This window comes from Lynx rufus, unplaced genomic scaffold, assembly GCF_022079265.1.
Source record: "Lynx rufus isolate CCGP_SWC_20201006 ecotype Redwood Valley unplaced genomic scaffold, mLynRuf1.p SCAF_2, whole genome shotgun sequence".
NCBI lineage: Eukaryota > Metazoa > Chordata > Mammalia > Carnivora > Felidae > Lynx > Lynx rufus.
In genome coordinates this window covers 97,774,102-97,794,602 of record NW_025814834.1, presented here as the reverse complement: position 1 = coordinate 97,794,602, position 20,501 = coordinate 97,774,102, and the positions used below count along the sequence as shown (strand labels likewise).

Here is a 20,501-nt window from a genome sequence, read left to right as displayed (position 1 = left end):
GGAGACATTCAAGTCAGCTTCAGATTAATTGCGAACCTTTAAGGGGAATAACTGAGGCCAATGGTTTGGTCTCACACTGCTGTATGGAGTCCTACTGATAATAATTTTGCTGTAAGACGTTTTGGACAAGGGCCAAGGTGACAGATTGCAAAGAAAAGAGTTGTTGTAGCAGGTCTGACAAGGCTTACCTTTAGAAAGGCCTGATTGCAAGTCTGGCCCTTTACTAGCACTGGGGAACGTGGATTTTGGGAGGGTTCCCAGCACCCTAACTGATGACAGTGACTCACTATGCCTAAACCGTTCACGTGAACAATGTGGTTTGCGGTAAACACATGCTTTCCTTTGGGGAAAATGGGATCTTTATATGTGCTGGTCAAGATGGTACCTGTGTGATCAGCCCCCAATAAAACCTGGGCTCTGAGTCTCTCAAGAGCTTCTCAGGGGGGCAGCATTTCACATGTGTTGTCATAACTTGTTGCCAGGGGGATTTACCATGCCCACAGGAAGGGGACCCTTGGAAGCCTGGGCCTCATTACCTCTCAATGATGCTCCATGTGACATTTCCCTTTGGTGGTTTTGCTTTGTATCCTTCACTGTAATAAGTCATAGCTATGATTACAACTAAAAACAAAAAAAAAATGAAAGAAAATGATATCCATAGATACCTATACTTTACCCAGTATCTATCTTAATAATAACTAGACTAACAATGAAGATGAAGAGTTGAGTTCTTGCTAGCCCCTGGCATAGCTGTCAAGCACTCATCTGCAAAAAGCTCATTTCCTGCTTCCAACAACACTTCAACGTAGGTCCTTCTGTTATCTCTGTTTGGCAGATGAGGGAATGGAGGCTTAGAGAAATTCAGGAGCTTGCTCAAGATCACAGCATCTGTTAGGTGGCAAAGCGGGACCTGGAACATAGGCCTATGTGACTGCACCCCCCTGGCTGGGATTTGAGGGGATCCATGGGAGCACTAAAAAAAAAAAATGCAAAACTTTAGGCAAATGCATGATGGGTGACGCTACTGTGACAGATGATGACTAAGTCCAGCCCAGAAATTGTGAACATGTTTTGAAAATTTCTTTACTCTCCTTTACTGTGATTGAAACCTTGTCTTCTCACAGATTTATGAGAAGTGGGGACTTGACATGGACGGGCATCTTGAAGATCAGGTATACCCCCATTCCCTCAAAGAGTGTTAGAAATTGGTCTGGGCCAAAAAAAGAAATAGAGACTACATAAAATAAATTCTCATCTTATGATTGAGGAAACAGAGAAATGCAGCATTTTCAACTAAGACATAAAATCCCAGACTGGGCTTTGGATCCCGACTCCATTCATTTCCTCAGGACACTGCCTCCTCCTTGCCACTTTTCTTTAAAATCAGACTCCAATGTAACCCAGGATATGAAGAGTGCTTGTATTTATTATTTTTTAAATTATAACTTACATAGGAAAGTGACCTGTCTTGAAGCAGAACTATACACAAAATACTTCTGACATCGGAGAAACATTCTGATGACTGGGTCAGTGGTGAAGGGAATTAACACCTTTGGAAATGTAATCCACTCATCCAGAAGCAGGGCAGCAGATGCCCACTCCAAGTGTGTTCTTACACACATAGGATTCCTTCCAAATGGACTCTGAAGGCAGAACACATGGCTGAGTTTCAAATGGGCAGAAAGTCACCTTAAAGCATATTTCCCCTCCATTTGGGAGTTGACACAATCGAGTTACAGGCAGAGACTGTTTATCAAGGTGGCATGAAAGTCTCTCTTCAAATTCCTCCTGCTTTTATAATCAAACAATAACATCTCCAGAGTATAGGTTTTAGCTACATAAGAAACATATTGGAAATTGATTCAATGCTGCTGGCTTGGCTGTAACAATGTTTCATAACCCAGTAACCTCTCAGTTTGTTCTTCCCCCTTCCCGAAAGCTTTTAGCTGTACCAGGGTGGCAAAGCATAGATAAAGCAAACATCATCCTTTTATCTGATTGTGTGCAAAATGAGTGGAGAGGCACTGTACCACTGATAAGATGATTGCTAAATGAGTCTTCTCAAATTCTATCAGTGGGCTTATGGAAGAAATTAAGACTGACATTGATAAGTTACTTTCTCAGGCACTACCTTTTTCACAAATGAGGGCTTGTCTTTCACAGCAGTTAAGCCCTACTTGCACGTGTATGATTCATTAAAAAGTGCCCTGATCAGTTCCATGTTGTAACAGAGTCACTGAGATGCCTTCCTTTCTCTGCATCCTGTTCTCTTCTCTAGGACGCTTCTTGAATATGGATTCATGCAAGTCAAGAGCACCCTATTCCCAAGATCATGTTTCTTCTTTCCTTCCTTAGTAGCATATTAAATTACACAACTCAATTTTCATCTCTACAATTTTCCATTGCCTTCACTTGATCTATCATTCTGGCACTCTACACTTCCCTTGTGCTAAGGTATTTGCTCCAATGTGCCAGACTTAATGAACGTATTACTGGGATTCCCCATGGACTGGATGTGAGGATCACCTTAATTGAGGTTTTTTTTGTTTGTTTGTTTGTTTGTTTTGTTCTTTTGTTTTTTCATCAGATATATTCTATTGAGTTCTTACAGTAGGAACAGAGCCTTCCCAGTGTCTGGAAAGCTACAAGTTCCTCTCTGGCAGGATCTCTCTCTCCTTCCTTTTTTCTCCCTCCCTTTCCTTCCTTCCTTCCTTCCTTCCTTCCTTCCTTCCTTCCTTCCTTCCATCCTTCCTTCCTTCCTTCCTAAATCACATCTACTTCTCAGTCACTAATTTTTCATCACCTTCACACATAAGCAGAACTGCTGGCTTTAACTGCACTTAAAGCACAGTCAGTTCAGCCAATCCATAATGTGTGGTCAACTCAGAATTATCTGTGGTCGACTGGACAAGAAAGAGACAAAAATTCAAGAGTTTCCCACAATCTCTGTTTCTGACTTATTCCTCTGACACTTGATGTACTTCAGAATTGATGATGAGTAACTTAATATGGGTGGTCAGGGCCGTGTTCCTTTCCTCCCCTCTCCCTCTTCTCTAGGCCAGTCTCTCTTCTGGAGATGCTAAAGGGCCAGCCAAATGGTAGGAGGGAATGGAGTGTGGTGACGGATGCATGGTATAGACCAGAAAGATAAATGGAAGACCCATTCAGCCCACAGATACACTTGCCAAAATATATTTGTGTTTTGTTTTGGATGGTATTTTAATTTTTATCTTTTTTTTTAAATTGTCAAACATACTATAAATACGGGAGTAGATACAACATACAGATTCATTTAAGTCACCACCATAAAAGAACACCCATAGCCAACCTTAACAACAGAAAGAGTGTTTTTAAGACACTCTTGTGCTCCTCTCTGGTCATATCCTTCTACTCCTACCTCTTCATAAGACAATCACAGTGTTGAGTTTCATGTTACTCATCAACTTTCCATGTTATTTTTGTTTTTACAGTTAAAAAAATGACATTTTTATTAAATTTATATATAAGCTCATCTACAGAGTTGTACTGATTTATGATGTAAACATTTATTACTGTGGATACTGGTCTAAAAGTTTGAAAGACATGGCCATTCAAAAAATCTTGGCAAGGACATCAGGGAATATATGGCACGGTGACCACAGAAACATTGTCATAATACAAAAAAATGGAAAACAATCCAAATGTTCATCGACAGTAGAAAGGATAAGTTTTAAAATATGCATGCTATGGAATACTATAGAGCAGTGAAAACTAATAAATAGCAGGTGCATGTACCCTCATAGATTCATCGCAAAAACAATGTTGATATAAAAAAAAGCCAAATGCAGAATACTTACAGTATGATTCTAGTTGTATAATGAGCAAAACTAAACAAAACTGTAATAAGGCTATCCAAATAAAAATGAATATTAAAAGATTACATGTGTATTATATATATATGTATATATATATATATATGCACACACATATACATGCATACATACATACACACGACAATTTCTTTACCCATTCATCTGTTGATACACTTAGATCATTTCCATATCTTGGCCACTGTGAATAACGCTGCAGTGGATGTGGACATGCAAATGTCACTTTGAGATAGTGATTTTACTTCCAAATAGAAAATAGAGGTATCACACAACGCAGCAACCCCACCTCTGGATATGTATCCGAAGGAAATAAAATCCCTATCCCAATGTGTAGATTTCCTTTTATTTATCTTGCTTGGAACTAATTTGGCTGTCTGAAACTGAGAATCAGTAACTTTCTTTAATTTAGAAAATTCTTAGTCATGAATTCTTTTGATATTATGTTCACCCTGCTCATTCCATTCCCTCCTTCGTGAGCTATTATTAGATGCATGTGGATTTTATCATCTCTTACTTAATGTATTTTACCCTCTCCTTCACTTATCCACCCCCTTGGTTCTCTGTGACACATTGTATATAATTGTTCAACTCTGTCTTTAGTTGAGTAACACTCTCATCAGTGGTAATCAATACTAACAGCTTTTGATTTTTTGAATTTCTTTGTATCCTTTTTTGATATCAAACTTTCATTTGTTTGTTCCTTTGTTACTGTTCATTTCCATTTGTGTTTACTTGGAATACATTAAATATTTTTATTTTACATTCTCTATTGGATAATTCTCAATTCTGCAGTCAATGCAGGACTTATTCTATAGCTTGCCTTTTTTTTCTTCCCTGCCACTCGCTAATGAAATCGTTATTTCCCCTTCTTAGTGATCTTCTATTGTGATTTAATCTTCCTTGGAATTTTATCCGTGTGTAAAGTTTAGAGTGGTTGCATCAAGAGAAGATCTTCATTGGATTCTGTCAGATTCCTACAAGCACTATCACCTTGAGTCTGCACTTTTTAAAACTTTTCATTACGATAAATTTCAAATATTCTCAAACAGTGGGGTTGCACAGCTCGAAAAATATTAATATTCTGCCATTCATGTCTCAACTATTCCAGTTTCTTCCAGTTTCTTCTCTGTAGTATTTAAAAGCACAGTTCAGAACACTTAAAAAAAAATTCAAGCTGGGGGATTTAGGGGACACAGAGAGTGAATGAGTGCCTTGATCCACAGAAGTGTGAGCCAAGGATTCAATCTTCAGAGGAGATTTTTTTTTTTCCTTTTTTTCTTTCTTTCTTCAGCTAGAGTTAAGACTGAGTTGAGGCTAAGTTAGGAGCTTATCCTTACGGTCTTCCTCTGGGTTTGTTGCCACTGCTCTTGGGAATCCAGCCTGATGTGGGTGGGGAAGGCATGTTTTTGATCTAACACCTTGCCCTGCTCAGCCCCTGGGCTCTCATTATGTCAATAGTTTAGCTCCTTAACACCAGGCTCCAGGGAGGATGACAACTGTTCCATGTCATCCATATCTGAGGGACTTCAGTACTAAGTGAAAGTGAAGGCAAACTAGGACAGCTGGTCACCCTAGCCCTTGGTCATCAGACACTGGCACATACCCTGTGGGTAAGTGCTGGTTACAGCACTTCCCCCCCACTCCCCGCCATGGATTCTAGCTCTCTTGCCGTCCCTGCCTCTGACACATTCCTTGTAGGCAGCTCCACCATGCATTTAAAAGAATAAGTGTATTTTTATATTATATTCTACACTTTTAGTTGTGAAATTCTGGGAAAGGACTTTGAAATTCTAATTTGAAATATTGCCAGATAAAAGAAAGTCTCTGAAGATTTGCTTTTTACAATTGAGCCCGCATTTTAAAATGTATCATATGTCACATAAAAATCTATATTTTTTGGCTTCTGGTGAAAAATGGAAGGACTTGGTTACATAGGACCAGCCTTCTTCTACAGTGACAATGGAAATTGACAAGTAGCTGCTCCCCTGGGGTGGGTTGTATTGTCTTCATTCCTTAAAACTCCCATCACTCATGTAATATATGCTTGTATATGTCAAGTCTGGACTATCTCACTCATTGAACCGGGGGCTCATTGGAGTTTTCAACCCCCGATCAAGCAATCTTCTAAAGGGATCCTTGAACTGTGGTGCCTGCAAGGTGGCCAAAAAAGTACCTAGCCATCATTTAGCATTCTTGGGGGTTGCTTTGGTTCACAGCTATGGACTGAGCTGGGTTTGGATGCTGGCTCCATTCCATACCAGCCACGTTGCTGAACAGAGTATGTAACCTTTCAAGACATCCATTTCCCCACTTGGAAAGGGTGACCATAGTATCTAAGCTGCAGGGTTGCTGTGTGGATAAAGCAAGGCAACATACATAAAACATGCTGGTCAGTGCCTAGCATATAGAAAGTTTTTAATAAACAGTAGATATTCATATATGACCATCTTACTTCTTTCAGAATTTACTGTCACACTGGGCAGGTTTCTGGTTCAGGGTCTGAGGCACTCTGCTTTTTGACTTTGTTTTGACCTTCTGCCTATTCCTTACTGTGCCATAAGTTACATACACGTGCTTATGTTTACTTTAATTGAATGAACTTCCTCTTAAGAAATTGAGGGAACTCTACAAAATGAGGTCTATGTATAGCTATTTCAGATTCTCCAACTTACACTGTACAGTGATAGGCCTTGGAAAAATGTGGGAAAAAGGGCAAAAATTATTTAATGTGTCTACCATTACCTATTTGGTGAGCCCTTTCCCCTTCTCGCACCTGGGTTAATTCCTGCCACCCACTAGGGCTTCAGGTCTGCCTCTGCCTCCAGCAGCTGAGTGTCCCCATCTGAAGAACACCACGCTTACCTTTCCTAAATGTCAAGCCATTCCTTCTTCTGATTCTCAGTTCCCTGGAAGGAGAATATACCAGCCTCATGACTCATCCCTTTAGGGTCTTGCTGGTACTAAGCTGAGAAATGCACTACTGCTATTAGTCAGTGAGGCTCAATGTGCACCCTTTCCAGAGACCATGTATTGTGTAACAAGCCACTTGAGGGCCTTTCTTAAAGGGGTCACCAAAGGGTAGGGAATTCTAATATGCTACCAGGAGAGATCTTTTGGGGCAGAGACCCCTTTGGCAACCCTTAAATAATCCTGGGTGTCTACCCTTTCACGTAAATATGTGACTCTATTCATCAGAGCACACCATTCAGGAGGAATCAATATGGTGCATATATATAAAAAGGTGTTACAATTTTAAAAGTTGGAACATGAACATGAAAGTGATTGGATGGCCACTTCTGATCATGTTAGCCTTTCTTTAAAAATCTCCACAGTCTGTGTGTTATTCTGTAGGATAAATTTCGAACATCTAAGGCTGGCTTTCAAGGTCTCCACAATCTAGTCCCATCTTACAAACCAACTGTATCTGTACCTTATTCTCAAAAATTACTCTCTACTCTAGCCAAGCTGGTGTTCCATTAACTATCGTCCCCTGCAGTATGCCACATTCCTATCTTCAGGCCTTTGCTTACCCTCTTGCCCTTGAGTTGAAAGACATCTCCCTGTCCCCTTGGCTGATGAGATCCCAACCTTTAACGCAGTGGTTCCCAAACCTTGCTCCCCACCGGGATCACTTGGGGATCTTTAAAAAGACACTAATGGGTAGCTCCTATCTCCAGAGCTTGTGATGTGTTATGGGGTGTGACCTGGGCATCAGCATATTTAAAAATTTTTTATGTTTATTTACTTTGGGGGAGAGGGGCCAAGACAGAAGGAGATGCATGAAACAGGCTCCAGTCTCTGAGCTGTCAGCACAGAGCCTGATGTGGGGCTCAAACCCATGGACCACAAGATCATGACCTGAGCCAAAGTTAGATTCTTAACAGACTGAGCCATTCAGCTGCACCTGGGCGTCAGCATATTTAAAGACTTCCCAGGGGATTCTGATTTGCAGCAAAGCTTGGGAAACACTGGTGTAAATGGAAAATTCACTTTAACTTCAATATCTTATTCTCTTACTTTTGTCTTTTCCTCACACACGAAAATCAACCTTCCTGGCTTTACCAAAGCTGGCTTCTACACCAATCTGTACACTCATATGTATGCAGAGTATTCCTGTAACTTAATCTATGATCACAGTGTATCTGTTGGCTTTTCTGTCTCCCTACTAGATGGCTGTTCACAGAGTAGAGGCACTGTGTCTTACTCATCCCATATCCCCAGCATCTAACCCAGGTTGTGGTTTGTAGAAGATACTCAGTATGGGCTTGTGGACCTAAATAGAACTTCGCTTCCTTGTGTAATCTATAGGAGCAAATATTTTCCAGGAGTAAAAAAAAAAAAAAAAAAAAAAAAAAAAAAGTCATACATTCAACTCTCCAAGTCTACAAATCTCTATCTCTAGTGAAAGAAAAACAAACAAACAGAGGAAGGGAGTCACAGACCAGACTTTAGTAGGCTCATAAATACAGAAATCTCCACCAGAGTCTCAGCTAGTGACTCTCTCTGGTAGTTAGAGGAAAGTACTTATCAGAAACAAGTTTACAGATGACAACAACAGAAACCCAGCCACAAAGGAATGAAAAAAACAAAACAAAAGCAAAACCAAGGAGGATGACCTGTAATATTCCAAGCACAGGACTTTGTATGTAATGGATATTCAATGGATGAAAATTGATATTACTCTCTCCAGTCCTTGTCGGAAGAAATCAGATGGTCCTATTTCCATGGTTCTACCTTCATGACAGGTGGATTCATATTTCAGGCTGTCAGATGCAAAGCTTCCCCTTTAGAGTTTGTCACTTGCAGTTGTAAATTGCAGAACTCTATGTAGTCACATGGAAGTGTCCTTTCCCAACCTATTACTTTATAGTACCTCTTAGATGTCCAATTTAGGTACACTACTCCATCTTATTCCCCATCCATAGACATTATTATCTAAATAGTTCTCAGTTCAGTGCCAGTCTGTTAGCAGTCAACAGAACATCATTTACTAAAATTGTTATTGAGAACATTTGTACTTCCCACTCACATTTTGTTTTGATCAATAACTCGCCCTTTCTACAATTAAGCTTAAACATGTCGGCACACTATTTAAAATGTGACATTTGACTTAAATAGCCATCTACTCAAAAGTTGTAAAAGTCTCATCAAGTTTCTACAATACGCTTTAATTTTATTTTTAGTATGAATGACACTCCCTGTATACAAAATTCCTAAATTTTTTCAAGTTTTCTCAGTGGGGAAAATTGGTAATATTCTCAAAATGAGACAGATTATTATCATTAACTTTAATTGACCGGCACCTATAGTCCTGAAAGGCCTGGTACCCTCTTGGTTTTAATTCTAGAGAAAGGAAAATTCTAGATACATTATATTTCAGAGAAGATTTATGTGAGCCTTTATATACTTTGTGGGTGACTAAGTATATATTACTCATAGACACAGTGGTGGCAAACTAATCCCAGATCAATATATTTTCTCAAAAAGTTACTCAAGATTAACTATACTAATAGAGAGTGGTTGTTCAGGTCATGCAAAACAAAAACTAAGCATACATCATTAAAATTCTGTATTTTCCAAAAACTCTTCAAATTTATTTTCTATAGTTTTCTTAAATTACAGTGACAATTTATGTTTCTACCAAGGAGGTAAACTTGGTAGGGGGTGAGCAGCAGGCTAAAAATGGTATGTGTCCTCTGAAAGCCATTGCCCCTTTCTTCCAAAGAACTTCCTTTATTGTTTTTCCTCCTGGACATATGGCTTGCTGCCTGGCATGTTTCCTATCCTATGTACTACATACTGGCCAATGGCAGAAGGCATGGGTCAACTGCTAGGAAGTATTCACAAAGGGATCTTGCTGATTGGAAAGTGAATGGTTTTTCAAGCCACCTTGAACCATGAAGTGGCCTTGGGAATGGAAAACATATAAACCAGAGGGGCAAGATAGGAGAAGTCTGGCACTGTCCTAACATCCTGGATTACATTCTTCTGGACTGTCCTGTGTGACAGCAAGAAAATTCTGTTGTTATTTAAACCACTGTATTTTGGGGTATCATTCACTTCCATCTGAATCTAACCCTACTGATACTAATAATTAAGGGAAATCCAGTCTTGGATTGAAAATAATTGTGGTCTGGGTAATTCAAGCTGTATAATCTATGTACAGATAATGACAGTTGACCATATTGTATTAGGTCATTAATATTGATGAGGGAGCAAAAGGCAAGCTAAGGACAAAGCAAAGCTAACACCCTTGCACCCCCTAGCCCCAACCATGTTGCAATATGTTTGCAACTGTCTTAATGATTTACAAGAAAAAAGCAATCTCTAGAAACCTATAGACTCAATTTCCTGGAGCCCTAATATCTCCCCTCCATAGGACAGAAAATCTTATATGATCACTCTTCACAGCCCCAGTGCAGCTTTTTCTTCCCATGATCCTGTCCCTATGCTTTAATAAAACCACCTTTTTACACCGAAGACATCTCAAGAAAGTTGGCCGTAGGTTCTGAACCCCAACACTCCAAACCACATCAATATTAATATAATAAGATAGGTTCCAGAACTCATTCCATTCAGATGAGATCCACATCTAGGTTTTGATTCTTAAATTCTCCATGTAACTGAGGTACTTGATTCAAGAGTCTGTGAGACTTTCTCTTTCTCTCCTAAGAACCACAGCCAGAGACACTTTGACCTCAGTCCAGGCCTCCTCTCCTCTGCTGTGTGAAGAAGCTACTGCATTCCTCGACCTTCATTGGAATGTGACAATAGAAACTATGTGTCATATGACCCTTTCATCCTTTCTGTTTGTATCAAACTCCAGACTGGGCACAATGCGATGTGGATTCCATGCTGTATGGCTGAGTGAGAAAAGGTTAGGAGAATGAGGTCTGTATATTAGGCAGAGGTGAAATGGTGACTGTAGCCGGTTATCTAAATCTTCTCTACTTGGCTCAACACAGCTTTGTCCCACTGCTTAGCCTTCAGGCAGTCTATTTCTCAAAAGTACAGTTATATGACAAAATAATTTTTCCTCCCTGGCACTGTGCCTTGTGCTATTTATTGTCTGAAATCAGGTTAATTCTGTCCTTTCTTCCTCACCCCATAATTTGCTCAAAGCAGTGATGTGAATGCCTGAAACTTTAATAAAAGTTTCAAGAGTTCCTCTTAACTGGAGGTAAAACTTTTCTTGAGTCTTTGTTATAATGCAAATATGTGACCTGAAAAGATACCTGCTTCACCTATTACTCCACTGATGTGAGTTAGTCTACCAGATTGGCTAGCTAAAGTCTAGGAAAGAGCAAGGGATAATGAAATGAAATGTCCCGGGAAAATGGAAATAAACTGGTGAATAGTCTGATAAGTAAGTCAAAGGGGATCTTTATTGAGTACCTGTTATCCTCCTGCATAATATATTAGCTGCTGGCTAAGGCCAGTTTGGGGAAGAATGGAAAAAGGAGGAGGACAGAAAGATCACTTGGGGGAAATTCCTGAGGTGGGTAGGAGGGTACCAAGCAACTCCACAGAGCTACCCAAAGAAAGCCAGATTCTTGGGGCTAGACAATGCCCTTTGTCATGCTCTCCTTTGGTCATAGGAGCCAGAAGCCTTCCTTTAGAACTAAGAGACAAAGAGGGCAACCAGCCAACAGGGGAGGGTAAATAGATTTCATGCAGCCATGGGGCACTGGGACATTTGACCATTGGGCTATTGGACAGATTATTCTTTGTAACTCTTTTAAATTTGGAGAAAATAATACATATCCTTCATTTCACTAGAGCCTACCATGAATCCTTGTTTTCTTGGATATCATTCAATTCTGCTTGGTTTCTTCCTTAAACTCCTCAAAGACATTTCCTCCTCTTTAGAGGAATTTCCAGATCCTCTGCCTCTGCTTAGAGGATTATTTTTGATACTATCACTGGCCAGTGTTCTTAATATGAAACAATGTTTTCTGAATTCCTACTGATCATTTAATCCCATTAGATAATTAATATAATACACAGGGTGAACCTATTATAGTTAAATAGCAGGAAAGAACAATTAGAAATATGAACTTTGTGATCATTTGTGTTAGCACTTCTATTAGGCTGGGCTAGTCATTTTCTTGTTGTTTATTAACGTGGAAGTCTGACATTTATCAGGGTTATTTTAAAGAAAAAAATCTAGTTGTATTATTTTAGTTAATTTATGAATCTTGAATTTCAATATAAAGCAGGCTTAGTTAACACTACTTTATGTTATAACCAACTCCTAATATTTTTATTAAACTAACATGACAAAAATGTAAACATTCAGATTCACAAATTTTCTGATTATTCTTCTTTGTTAATGACATTAGCTGTTATTTGGTTAGAAGGATAACATATTTAGATTTGCTCGGTTGCAAAGCATATTCTATGCTTATATAACATTTTGAGGCTATGTGACAATACTTAGCTTAGACAAAATGAAGAATATTGGGTTTACCAGCATGCTAAAAATACCTTCTCAGTCATTCTTGTGGAATAAAGAGAAATACCCACTTGTTTGTTGAGTCTCCTTCAGTCTTCAAATGGATGAAGTTTTTACAAGGTTTGCAGTGATCTTATGGATTGATTAACCCAGGGAATGTTCTCAACCCTGTTCTCTCTGCTACCTTATGCAATAAAGAGTAGCAATATACTGACTTTCCCAGCATCCTTTGCAGCTAGGATTGTCTTTATAATCTGGTTCTCCTCAACGACATGTAAGATGGAGCCTAGGGGGTGGATTGTGATGGAGCTTTTACTCTTCCTTGTACTTTGCACCTTGAATATAAAGGAATGCCCAGAGTGGTGGAAATCAATTTGCAACCCAACAGGTCTGAGGACAAAAAGCCAGGGCTTTTGATAACATTGTTGAGTTGCTACCCATCTTTCATGTTTTCCTTTTTCCAGTTTTTTTAATTGTGTAAAATGATCAAATGGCTTTATTCCATATAATGATTACTCAGATTTGCAGTTGTTGTTTTATTGGTAGCTGATAGCAGCTTATTCACATAGTTCCCCCCTAGTTTGAGGAGATAAATCTCCATAGTGTGAAGACCAGGTCAGGTCTCTGTCATAAGCATGGTCCAAATTTACTTCCAGGAGAGTAATCTAAAGCAGCACTTTCCAACAGAGCTCTGTGTGATGATGGAAATGTGCACACAGACCACATAGGATATGTAGCCAGTGAGCACTTGAAATGTGCGCAGTGCCACTGAGGAACTGAATTTTTAATATGACATAGTTTTAATGAATTAGAACTGAACCTGAAATGGCGACATGTGGTGACTAGCTATTGGGTCAAACAATGCAAACCTAAAAAATCACTAGCCTACGAAAGCATACATTACTGTAGTTCTTTTGAAAAAAAATCAGCCTCTAATTTTATATGTTATTTTACAGGCCCAAGAACACCTCATTATAGAAAAATGATGATCCAGCAGGGCATTACATAGTGTCATGTTTGAAGGTTGTTAAACAATATTTAACTTGCATATTAGCTAGCTACACAGAACTGATACCAATTTAAGCATTTTACATTGACAACTATAATAAAAGATGTCTTCTTGGAATAATAATCTTATTCAGACTGCACTCATTCAGCTGTTTGTTAAGGTTTTTGGCTCCTCAATTACAAATGGAAAGAATAATAATGGAGTGCCGGTCTCATTAAGCTGTGGGGGTACAATAACTCTCTGAGAGAAACTGTAAATTACAGTTTGCAGAAGACTTCTGGGTACACGAGAAAACCAGCCATGGAGGGTCTCTATAGGACCCAAAGAGTGGGGAGGTGCTTGGAGCTGGCAGCTGAAGATACAGGAGCAGTGGATACTCTAACCAGACTCGAAACCAGAAATGTGTGGGGCTGTCATGCCCTAGAACATAGGATTCGATATCAACTGCTATACCCAAATGTGATTGGAAGAAATTATTCCATCATGCCTTGGTATCTGGTGTAAACCTCCTTAATTGGCATGCTTGCTTTCATAGCTATTTTTAGAGCCTGAGGAAAAACTAATTCTGTCATCGCCCAAGGTGGCTGCTATCACCTGACAAGGATTCTAGTCACAGACAACTACTCCACCAGTTACCTCCTGGCTGCTGAAAACAGGTCAGCAAAAGGTCAGCAAAGTCTTTTCGTGTTGGGAAGCTGAGTTCCTTCCACCTAGGCCTAGGCACGATTTTAAGAAATAGCTGACAAATCAAACTTATTTCACACACACGGATACTTGTAATCAGGGTTCTAACAGAAATGATGAAGAAAATGAGTTGTGAAGTTTCGGCAAGCCATGTACACTGAAATCTATTAGGTTCTGTGTGTAAAACATATTCAGTTAAAAAATGATCCCATTTAAGAAAGCTACCACCCCACATTTCTATGGCAGTTGTGCAGAATGCTTCTTGAGACAATTATAGAAGCTGGATTGATTCAAAGTTGATTTTTTTCCTCAGAGAAATTATTTACACTCAGTATTGTTTTCATTTCATCCTGACAAGTACCTACTTCTCATCAGTTTGTAGCGCATTGCTCTGAAAACACGCATGTTTTCTCTATAGGTCCTGCTTTGAACCACTTACTTTATGGTAGCTTCCAATGTCTGAGAAGATAAAAGGAAGCCTGTGTGAGAGGTTAAGACCCAGTGCTCACAGAGGTGAGGCATGGGACGTGCTCTGTAGGAACACACTGTGTCTGCAAGAAGGTTGCATTAAAAAAATATCACCCATGAAGATGTACATGACGTGGATGTTTACCTATGATGTGGCTCTGAAATGTGGGCTCCGCGGTCACATCTTCATCCTCTTGCAGGTCTCCGTTTGCTTCTTTTACCTGTGGCAAGAAGAAAATACTGTAAGTTCTTCTTTATTACATTCAACAGATTGTCCGCAATCTTCAGAATGGTGGTTGGTTCTGTAACAAATGTGGGCATGTGTGAGTCAGCTTGTGTATGTACATATACATATACAAAGATTCTTCATTCACTTGGCTTTATGACAAGTTTTAATCACAAGAGCATATTTTCAGAAACATAACCCCAGACCTGAAAATGAGGATTTTCAGGGTAACTAATTCTCCAAAAAAAATTAGAGATAATAGATTTGGCTTTTAATACTTAATAAAGTCATAGCTGTTAGGAAAAATTAAAGTCAAAGGACATATAATTCCTCCAGAGACAGTGACTTTCACCACAAGTTATTTTAATAAGAAGAAAGAAATATACTTAGATCTCCTGACCCTTTCCTGGAATGTAACTCTCTAAGAAAATTATTTTTTTTTGTTCTTTCTGTGATGAAACATAAGGTGATTATGATGTATGCTTAGTGGACTAGAGCAGTGACACATTTATATCAATTTTTTAGGTCAAAAACATTCCCCTTATATTTCAGTTGAAATATCCAGATGCTGAATGGGGTAGCATTCAGCAGAACTCTAGAGACCTAAATAAAGTCACAGTGTTTTACAAATGAGAATTCTGAGATCCAGTAAGTTTCCATAAACATATTGTAAGTGGAAATTCTGGGATTACAACTCAGGTCCCCTCCTTCTCAATCTAGTGACAGTAGTAGCAACAATAACATTATCAGTACCAACTGTAATTTAAGATTTTTTTGAGTATATTTATTTTCAGAGAGAGAGAGAGAGAGAGAGAGAGAGAGAGAGAGAGAGAAAGCAAGTGCAAGAGTTGGGGAGGGGCAGAGAGAGAAGGAGAGAGAGAGAGAATCCCAAGCAGGCTCCTAGCTGTCAGTGCAGAGCCCGATGTGGGGCTCAAACTCACAAACCGTGAGATCATGATCTGAGCAGAAGAGTCAGATGCTTAACCGACTGAGCCCCCCAGGTGCCCTGGTACCAGCCATAATTTAAAAAGCAAGCTCTTAAATACTATAGAGCAGGAGCTGTTTGAGCTCTTAATGCCTATGATCTCATAATCCTTAGAATAATGCTAGGTGCTATTGTTAGCCTCCTCCTCCTGAAGAAACAGACAAGTAATTACCCAAGTGGTGGAAACAGGATTCAAACTCAGTAGTACCGACTCTGGATTTGTGTTCATTTGAGGGAAATTTGTTGTTCTCAAATGTCCATTTGACTATGCCAGTAGACTTGGCTTCAATATCAAGGCAGCTTGTGGTCCTTGGCAGAATGACCCAAAAAGCCCTTTTAAAATATATCCCCATCGGTCACCTGGGCAGCCAATGATAATGATGTGAACCATGCACTGAATGCAGTGGAGTTCTGCTTAGGCACATGCATTAGAGGCTGTCAGTGGATATGTGCAGGGGCTTGAGTGGAACGCCAAGAAACTCTTATTTCATACTTGCAATGTTGAAAGTCATATGGTGCATAATGACATTGAGATACATTTAGCTTTTACCTATTTTTCATATTTAATGGAATAAGACCAATATTTATATCTTAAGACTGCAGTTCCAATATCAGAATGTAATTGGTGCTTATTCTGTATATGCTGATAGTCAGACGGTGGTGGACTCAAGAGAGTATGTAGATGGCTACCTGAACCTCACAAGGAGAGACCAAGGGTTCAATATCCAGAGGCCATGCTTCCTCACTTTCTTTCCTCATCAGCCTTTTGCTCTGCAGGCATCCCCCTGTTTGTTAGCATTTCCAGAAGAGGAAAGTTAGGGAACAGGGCAGGGTGTGGTGGGGGGGGAGGCTTCATCAATAATCTCTGTTTTCAGTAGTGGACATTTATGCACAGCAGAGAAGAAAAATGCCATGAGGATCAGCAAGGCTAATGTGTTACTTATTTGCCTTCCAAGCTTTGCCTAGCTCAGGGATCTCTTTGTGACAAGGCGATCAAAAGACTCACTGAAAAAGGGATCCCAAAACACCTTCATTTCCAACAACCCAATCTGAAGCTTCCAACCTCATTTACAGACACATCAAGGAAATCTGTTTGTATTTTCAGTGCATACCAACTCTTATGCCAACATATTTAATGTTTTTCCTTACCTGTTATGTAAAATAATATTTCCTTTAGGTTTTCTTAAACTGGGGGTGCCCTGCTAACCTGCTGGAAAGTAGATGAATCATCATCTTTATCAGCCTGTGAGATTCTAAACTAAAAATTCCAATAATTAAAATAAGATTCTCATCTTACAGATGAGGAAAAGAGGCTCATACAGGGTTAGTGATCTCTTCAAGGTCAGAAAGGATTTCAGTTTTAGAGGGGGCACTCCTGGCCCCTATTCATTGCTATAATTAAATTTTTCATAGTGCATGATACTGTCACAGATGTCCTTTCTAGACCTTCCCAAGAACTAGGATATTTTTTTAGTGTCTGGCAGTTAGATATGTAGGCAGTACTCCACGTATATATAAGCAACATTTTTATTTAAGAGTAGCAAAAATTTTCCGAGTGTATGTATGTGTGTGTGTGCACACACATGTGCGTGTGTGTGTGTGTGTGTGTGTGTGTGTGTGTGTGTGTAACTTCCCTGCTTCCCTTCCCTTCTTGTTTCCTAACCAATCTGTGGAACTTCACCACCACTTTTCTCCAAGTATCATATTCAAGATAGAAAAAAAAAGGCCATCCTTTTGTCCTACCTTCCAGCTCTCTGTCAGAACTTTTCTACGGCGTTCTGTGCTTAACAGCAAATGTTAAACGTGGCCTCTGGGTATTTATCAGAGGAACAGGGCTTGTAGACAAGGTCCCTGGTTCTTTCAGCTTTCCTAGGCTGATGACCCGTGAGGAGTAGATGACCCATGAGAGGAAAATCCAAAGATGGGTGAAGAACTAGCAAAGGAGTGGAAAATGAGGCATGCCTCAGAATGGCATACTTGTTGGTTCTAATCATCTATACAAGTAGATTCCAATGTGAAGCGGCGAGGAATTAAAAAAAATCCATTTGCCTATGGAAATGAGGGGCATGATTTGTTTTGGCAGCAGATTCCCCTTGCTAATTATATTTTTCATCGGCTGAATTTAAAATGAATTTTCATTCTTGATCTCACAGGGTCTGGGTATTGGTGAGTCATTGTAGGAACTTTGCTGGGGATCAGGGGCTGCCAACTCAAGATTAAGAATTTGCCAAAGATAGGCACAAGTGGGACGATCTTCACGTGACGAAGCCCTTCAAAGATAGGAGTGGTCACAAAACCCAGAAGTTTGGCTCAGAAAAGAATAGTGATTAGAGATGTAGAATTTTCTCAAGCATTGTTCTACCAGAAACAGACACAACCTAATGTCAGTAATGTCCTATTTGATAAGAAGTAGCAGGTAATTCAAGCAATAACTATGGGCTATTTTTGGTTTAAGTTTGTTGTCAGTATGTCAGGGGCCTTCTAATGGTACACCTCCAACTTCTGTCCATCTTTTGGGGTCTGCAGTTGTAGTCAAGAACTGTACCAAATACTAATCCCTAACAGGAAACCAGTAAAGTGTCACTGTGCCCATTATATTCTATTCACCCCTACAATTAGAAAAGGCAGGGAGGAATGAGTTTACAAAGGACCCTGGAGGAAAATGGAAAAAATAATTCAACACACACACACACAGACACACACCCAACATTTGGGGATACCCTTCATTTGGAATTCTGCTTCTATGTCTTCTATAAATCATCCCAACATAAACTGCTTCCCAAAAAACAACATTGTATTGTCAACATTTATTGCAAAAGAACAGAATATAATGAACCTAAGTGAGACAAGAAGCTATCTTTGGAAGGAAAACTCTAAAAGGCATTACTTTTAGAAAAGTTAGTCATTTAAAAAAATTTGCAGGAGGAGGGCAAAATATGCATGCTTCTTATTAGCATCAAAATGCATTTAGTACAGAACTGTTCAATTAAGGATGTTGAAATTACAACATTTTGCAGAACTTAATAAGATAATTTGCGTAATTATTGTACTATTTTATGCTATTTCATCACCACCATATCATTTTCATGGGATAGTATTTGATGCTTTTTTTATTAGCATATGTGATTTTTTTCACACTATGGGACACTGGCTGCAAAAAATACTCATAATTTAAATTAAAATACCCATATTAAAACGGCCATCTCTTCCCAGTGCATGAAGAAGGTATACGATCTCGTTAATTTTGTTAACAATTTTTATTTTGTCCAGTGATAGTCAAGTAGGAGCCTGGAGCTGTCTTCCCTTGAGACTTCTTATTACACAAAATTATCTGAATCCATAGGAAGGAAGGATTTATAACACATAGCAAGTAGAGTGCATTTCTTTCTTTCTTATTTACTTAATACCTATGCAATCTTTCCTGGGGATGCCTTTTCCCCTCCTGTCATGATTTTATATAATTCAAGTAGAAGTACAAAGTAACATGGCCCTTGTCTAAATTACACAAAAATTAGAGCTAAGTGGTCTGTGAATGATGGCCTAAATGGGGACATAAGCCTCTAATTAAGGTTCTGAAAAGAGAAAAAGATTGAATTCAGCAAAGAATTAATGGGACTTTTACACATATTTTAAAATGTATCTAGCAATCCTGAAAATGGGTATTGATATGCAGCTACCAGTGAATGCAGTGCAGGTCTGCTACATACATGAATTTGTTACATGTATGGAAATGCTCATGTATCAGCATAGATTAGAATACAATCCCTGAGGACCCTCATAACTGAATATAGTCTTGGTGTGTAAAGGGAAGAGATGGTGGTATATTATAACATTTTGAACAGTGATTTCACTAAAAAACAAAACAAAACAAAACCCATGTGACACGTAATGTATTATGCGTAGCTACTGTTTTCATCCCGAGTGAATACTGTCAGAAAGATTCTCTGCAATAGAGTTTAAAATAAGCAAATGGGAAATTTACCTTGAGCTCTAGTAGGGGAAAATTCCCTCAAACTCTGAATTTTAAGAGGTTCGTGGGCATTCCCATCAATGTGCTATGGTATTAGAATATATCCTATTTTGCAACTAATTTCCTTCCTGTACAGGCTGATAACATATAATAAATAGGTTTTCACTGCTAGTCTTGTACTAGTCCCAAAGGAGACTATGGCAATGTCCTTTCTGAAATTAGTAATTTTAGTCCATTCCACATTGATGATTATGGAGATGAAACAAAAAAATTCCACTGCATTTTACATTAAAAAAAAAAAAAAAGACTAGGTGGTCAACTATCCAGGTTAATAATATTCCTCTGTATGGAAAAGCTTCCCAGCATGACTAATTTCCTCTTGCAGCTAACTAGAAAAAATTAGCATATCCCTATTGATTATGTATTTTGGGGTGGTTAAGTAATCTTTGTACTTCACAGAAAATAATAAGAATGTTTCTTGCTGATATTCTGGAAGGACCAAAGGACACTTATTACTACCCTGAAATGCAGTAATTCAGTGAAAGACTGAAGACAAGAGACAAAAAGCACAGAAATTACTGTAGTGTTAGGAAGTAACGAGAAAGTAAAAATGAAATTGTGAAAGCCAAACAAAGGTTTTTTTGTTTTTTTGGTATTTCTGTGCAGCAAAGATATATACCCTAAGCTGTCAGAAACATATTAAATGGGGCATAGTTAAATTGAGTGCCTCTGATAAGAGGCTCTGCCAGGCTATCAAAGTTTTAGATCAGTTGGATTGAATTTCTGGCATATTGCACGTTTCCACACTGTTCATTCTCTCTTTCCTTTCGGTGAC

At 39.0% G+C, this 20,501-nt stretch overlaps 1 protein-coding gene across 1 annotated transcript in view; it reads right to left on the bottom strand.

The window, feature by feature from the left end:
* NCKAP5 (NCK associated protein 5) overlaps positions 1–20,501 on the bottom strand; it is a 778,542-nt gene that overhangs the window by 29,712 nt on the left and 728,329 nt on the right. The window contains exon 14 of the mRNA XM_047082267.1: positions 14,631–14,706. Coding sequence (XP_046938223.1) covers positions 14,631–14,706 — 76 coding nt within the window. The remainder of the gene's footprint in view (positions 1–14,630; positions 14,707–20,501) is intronic.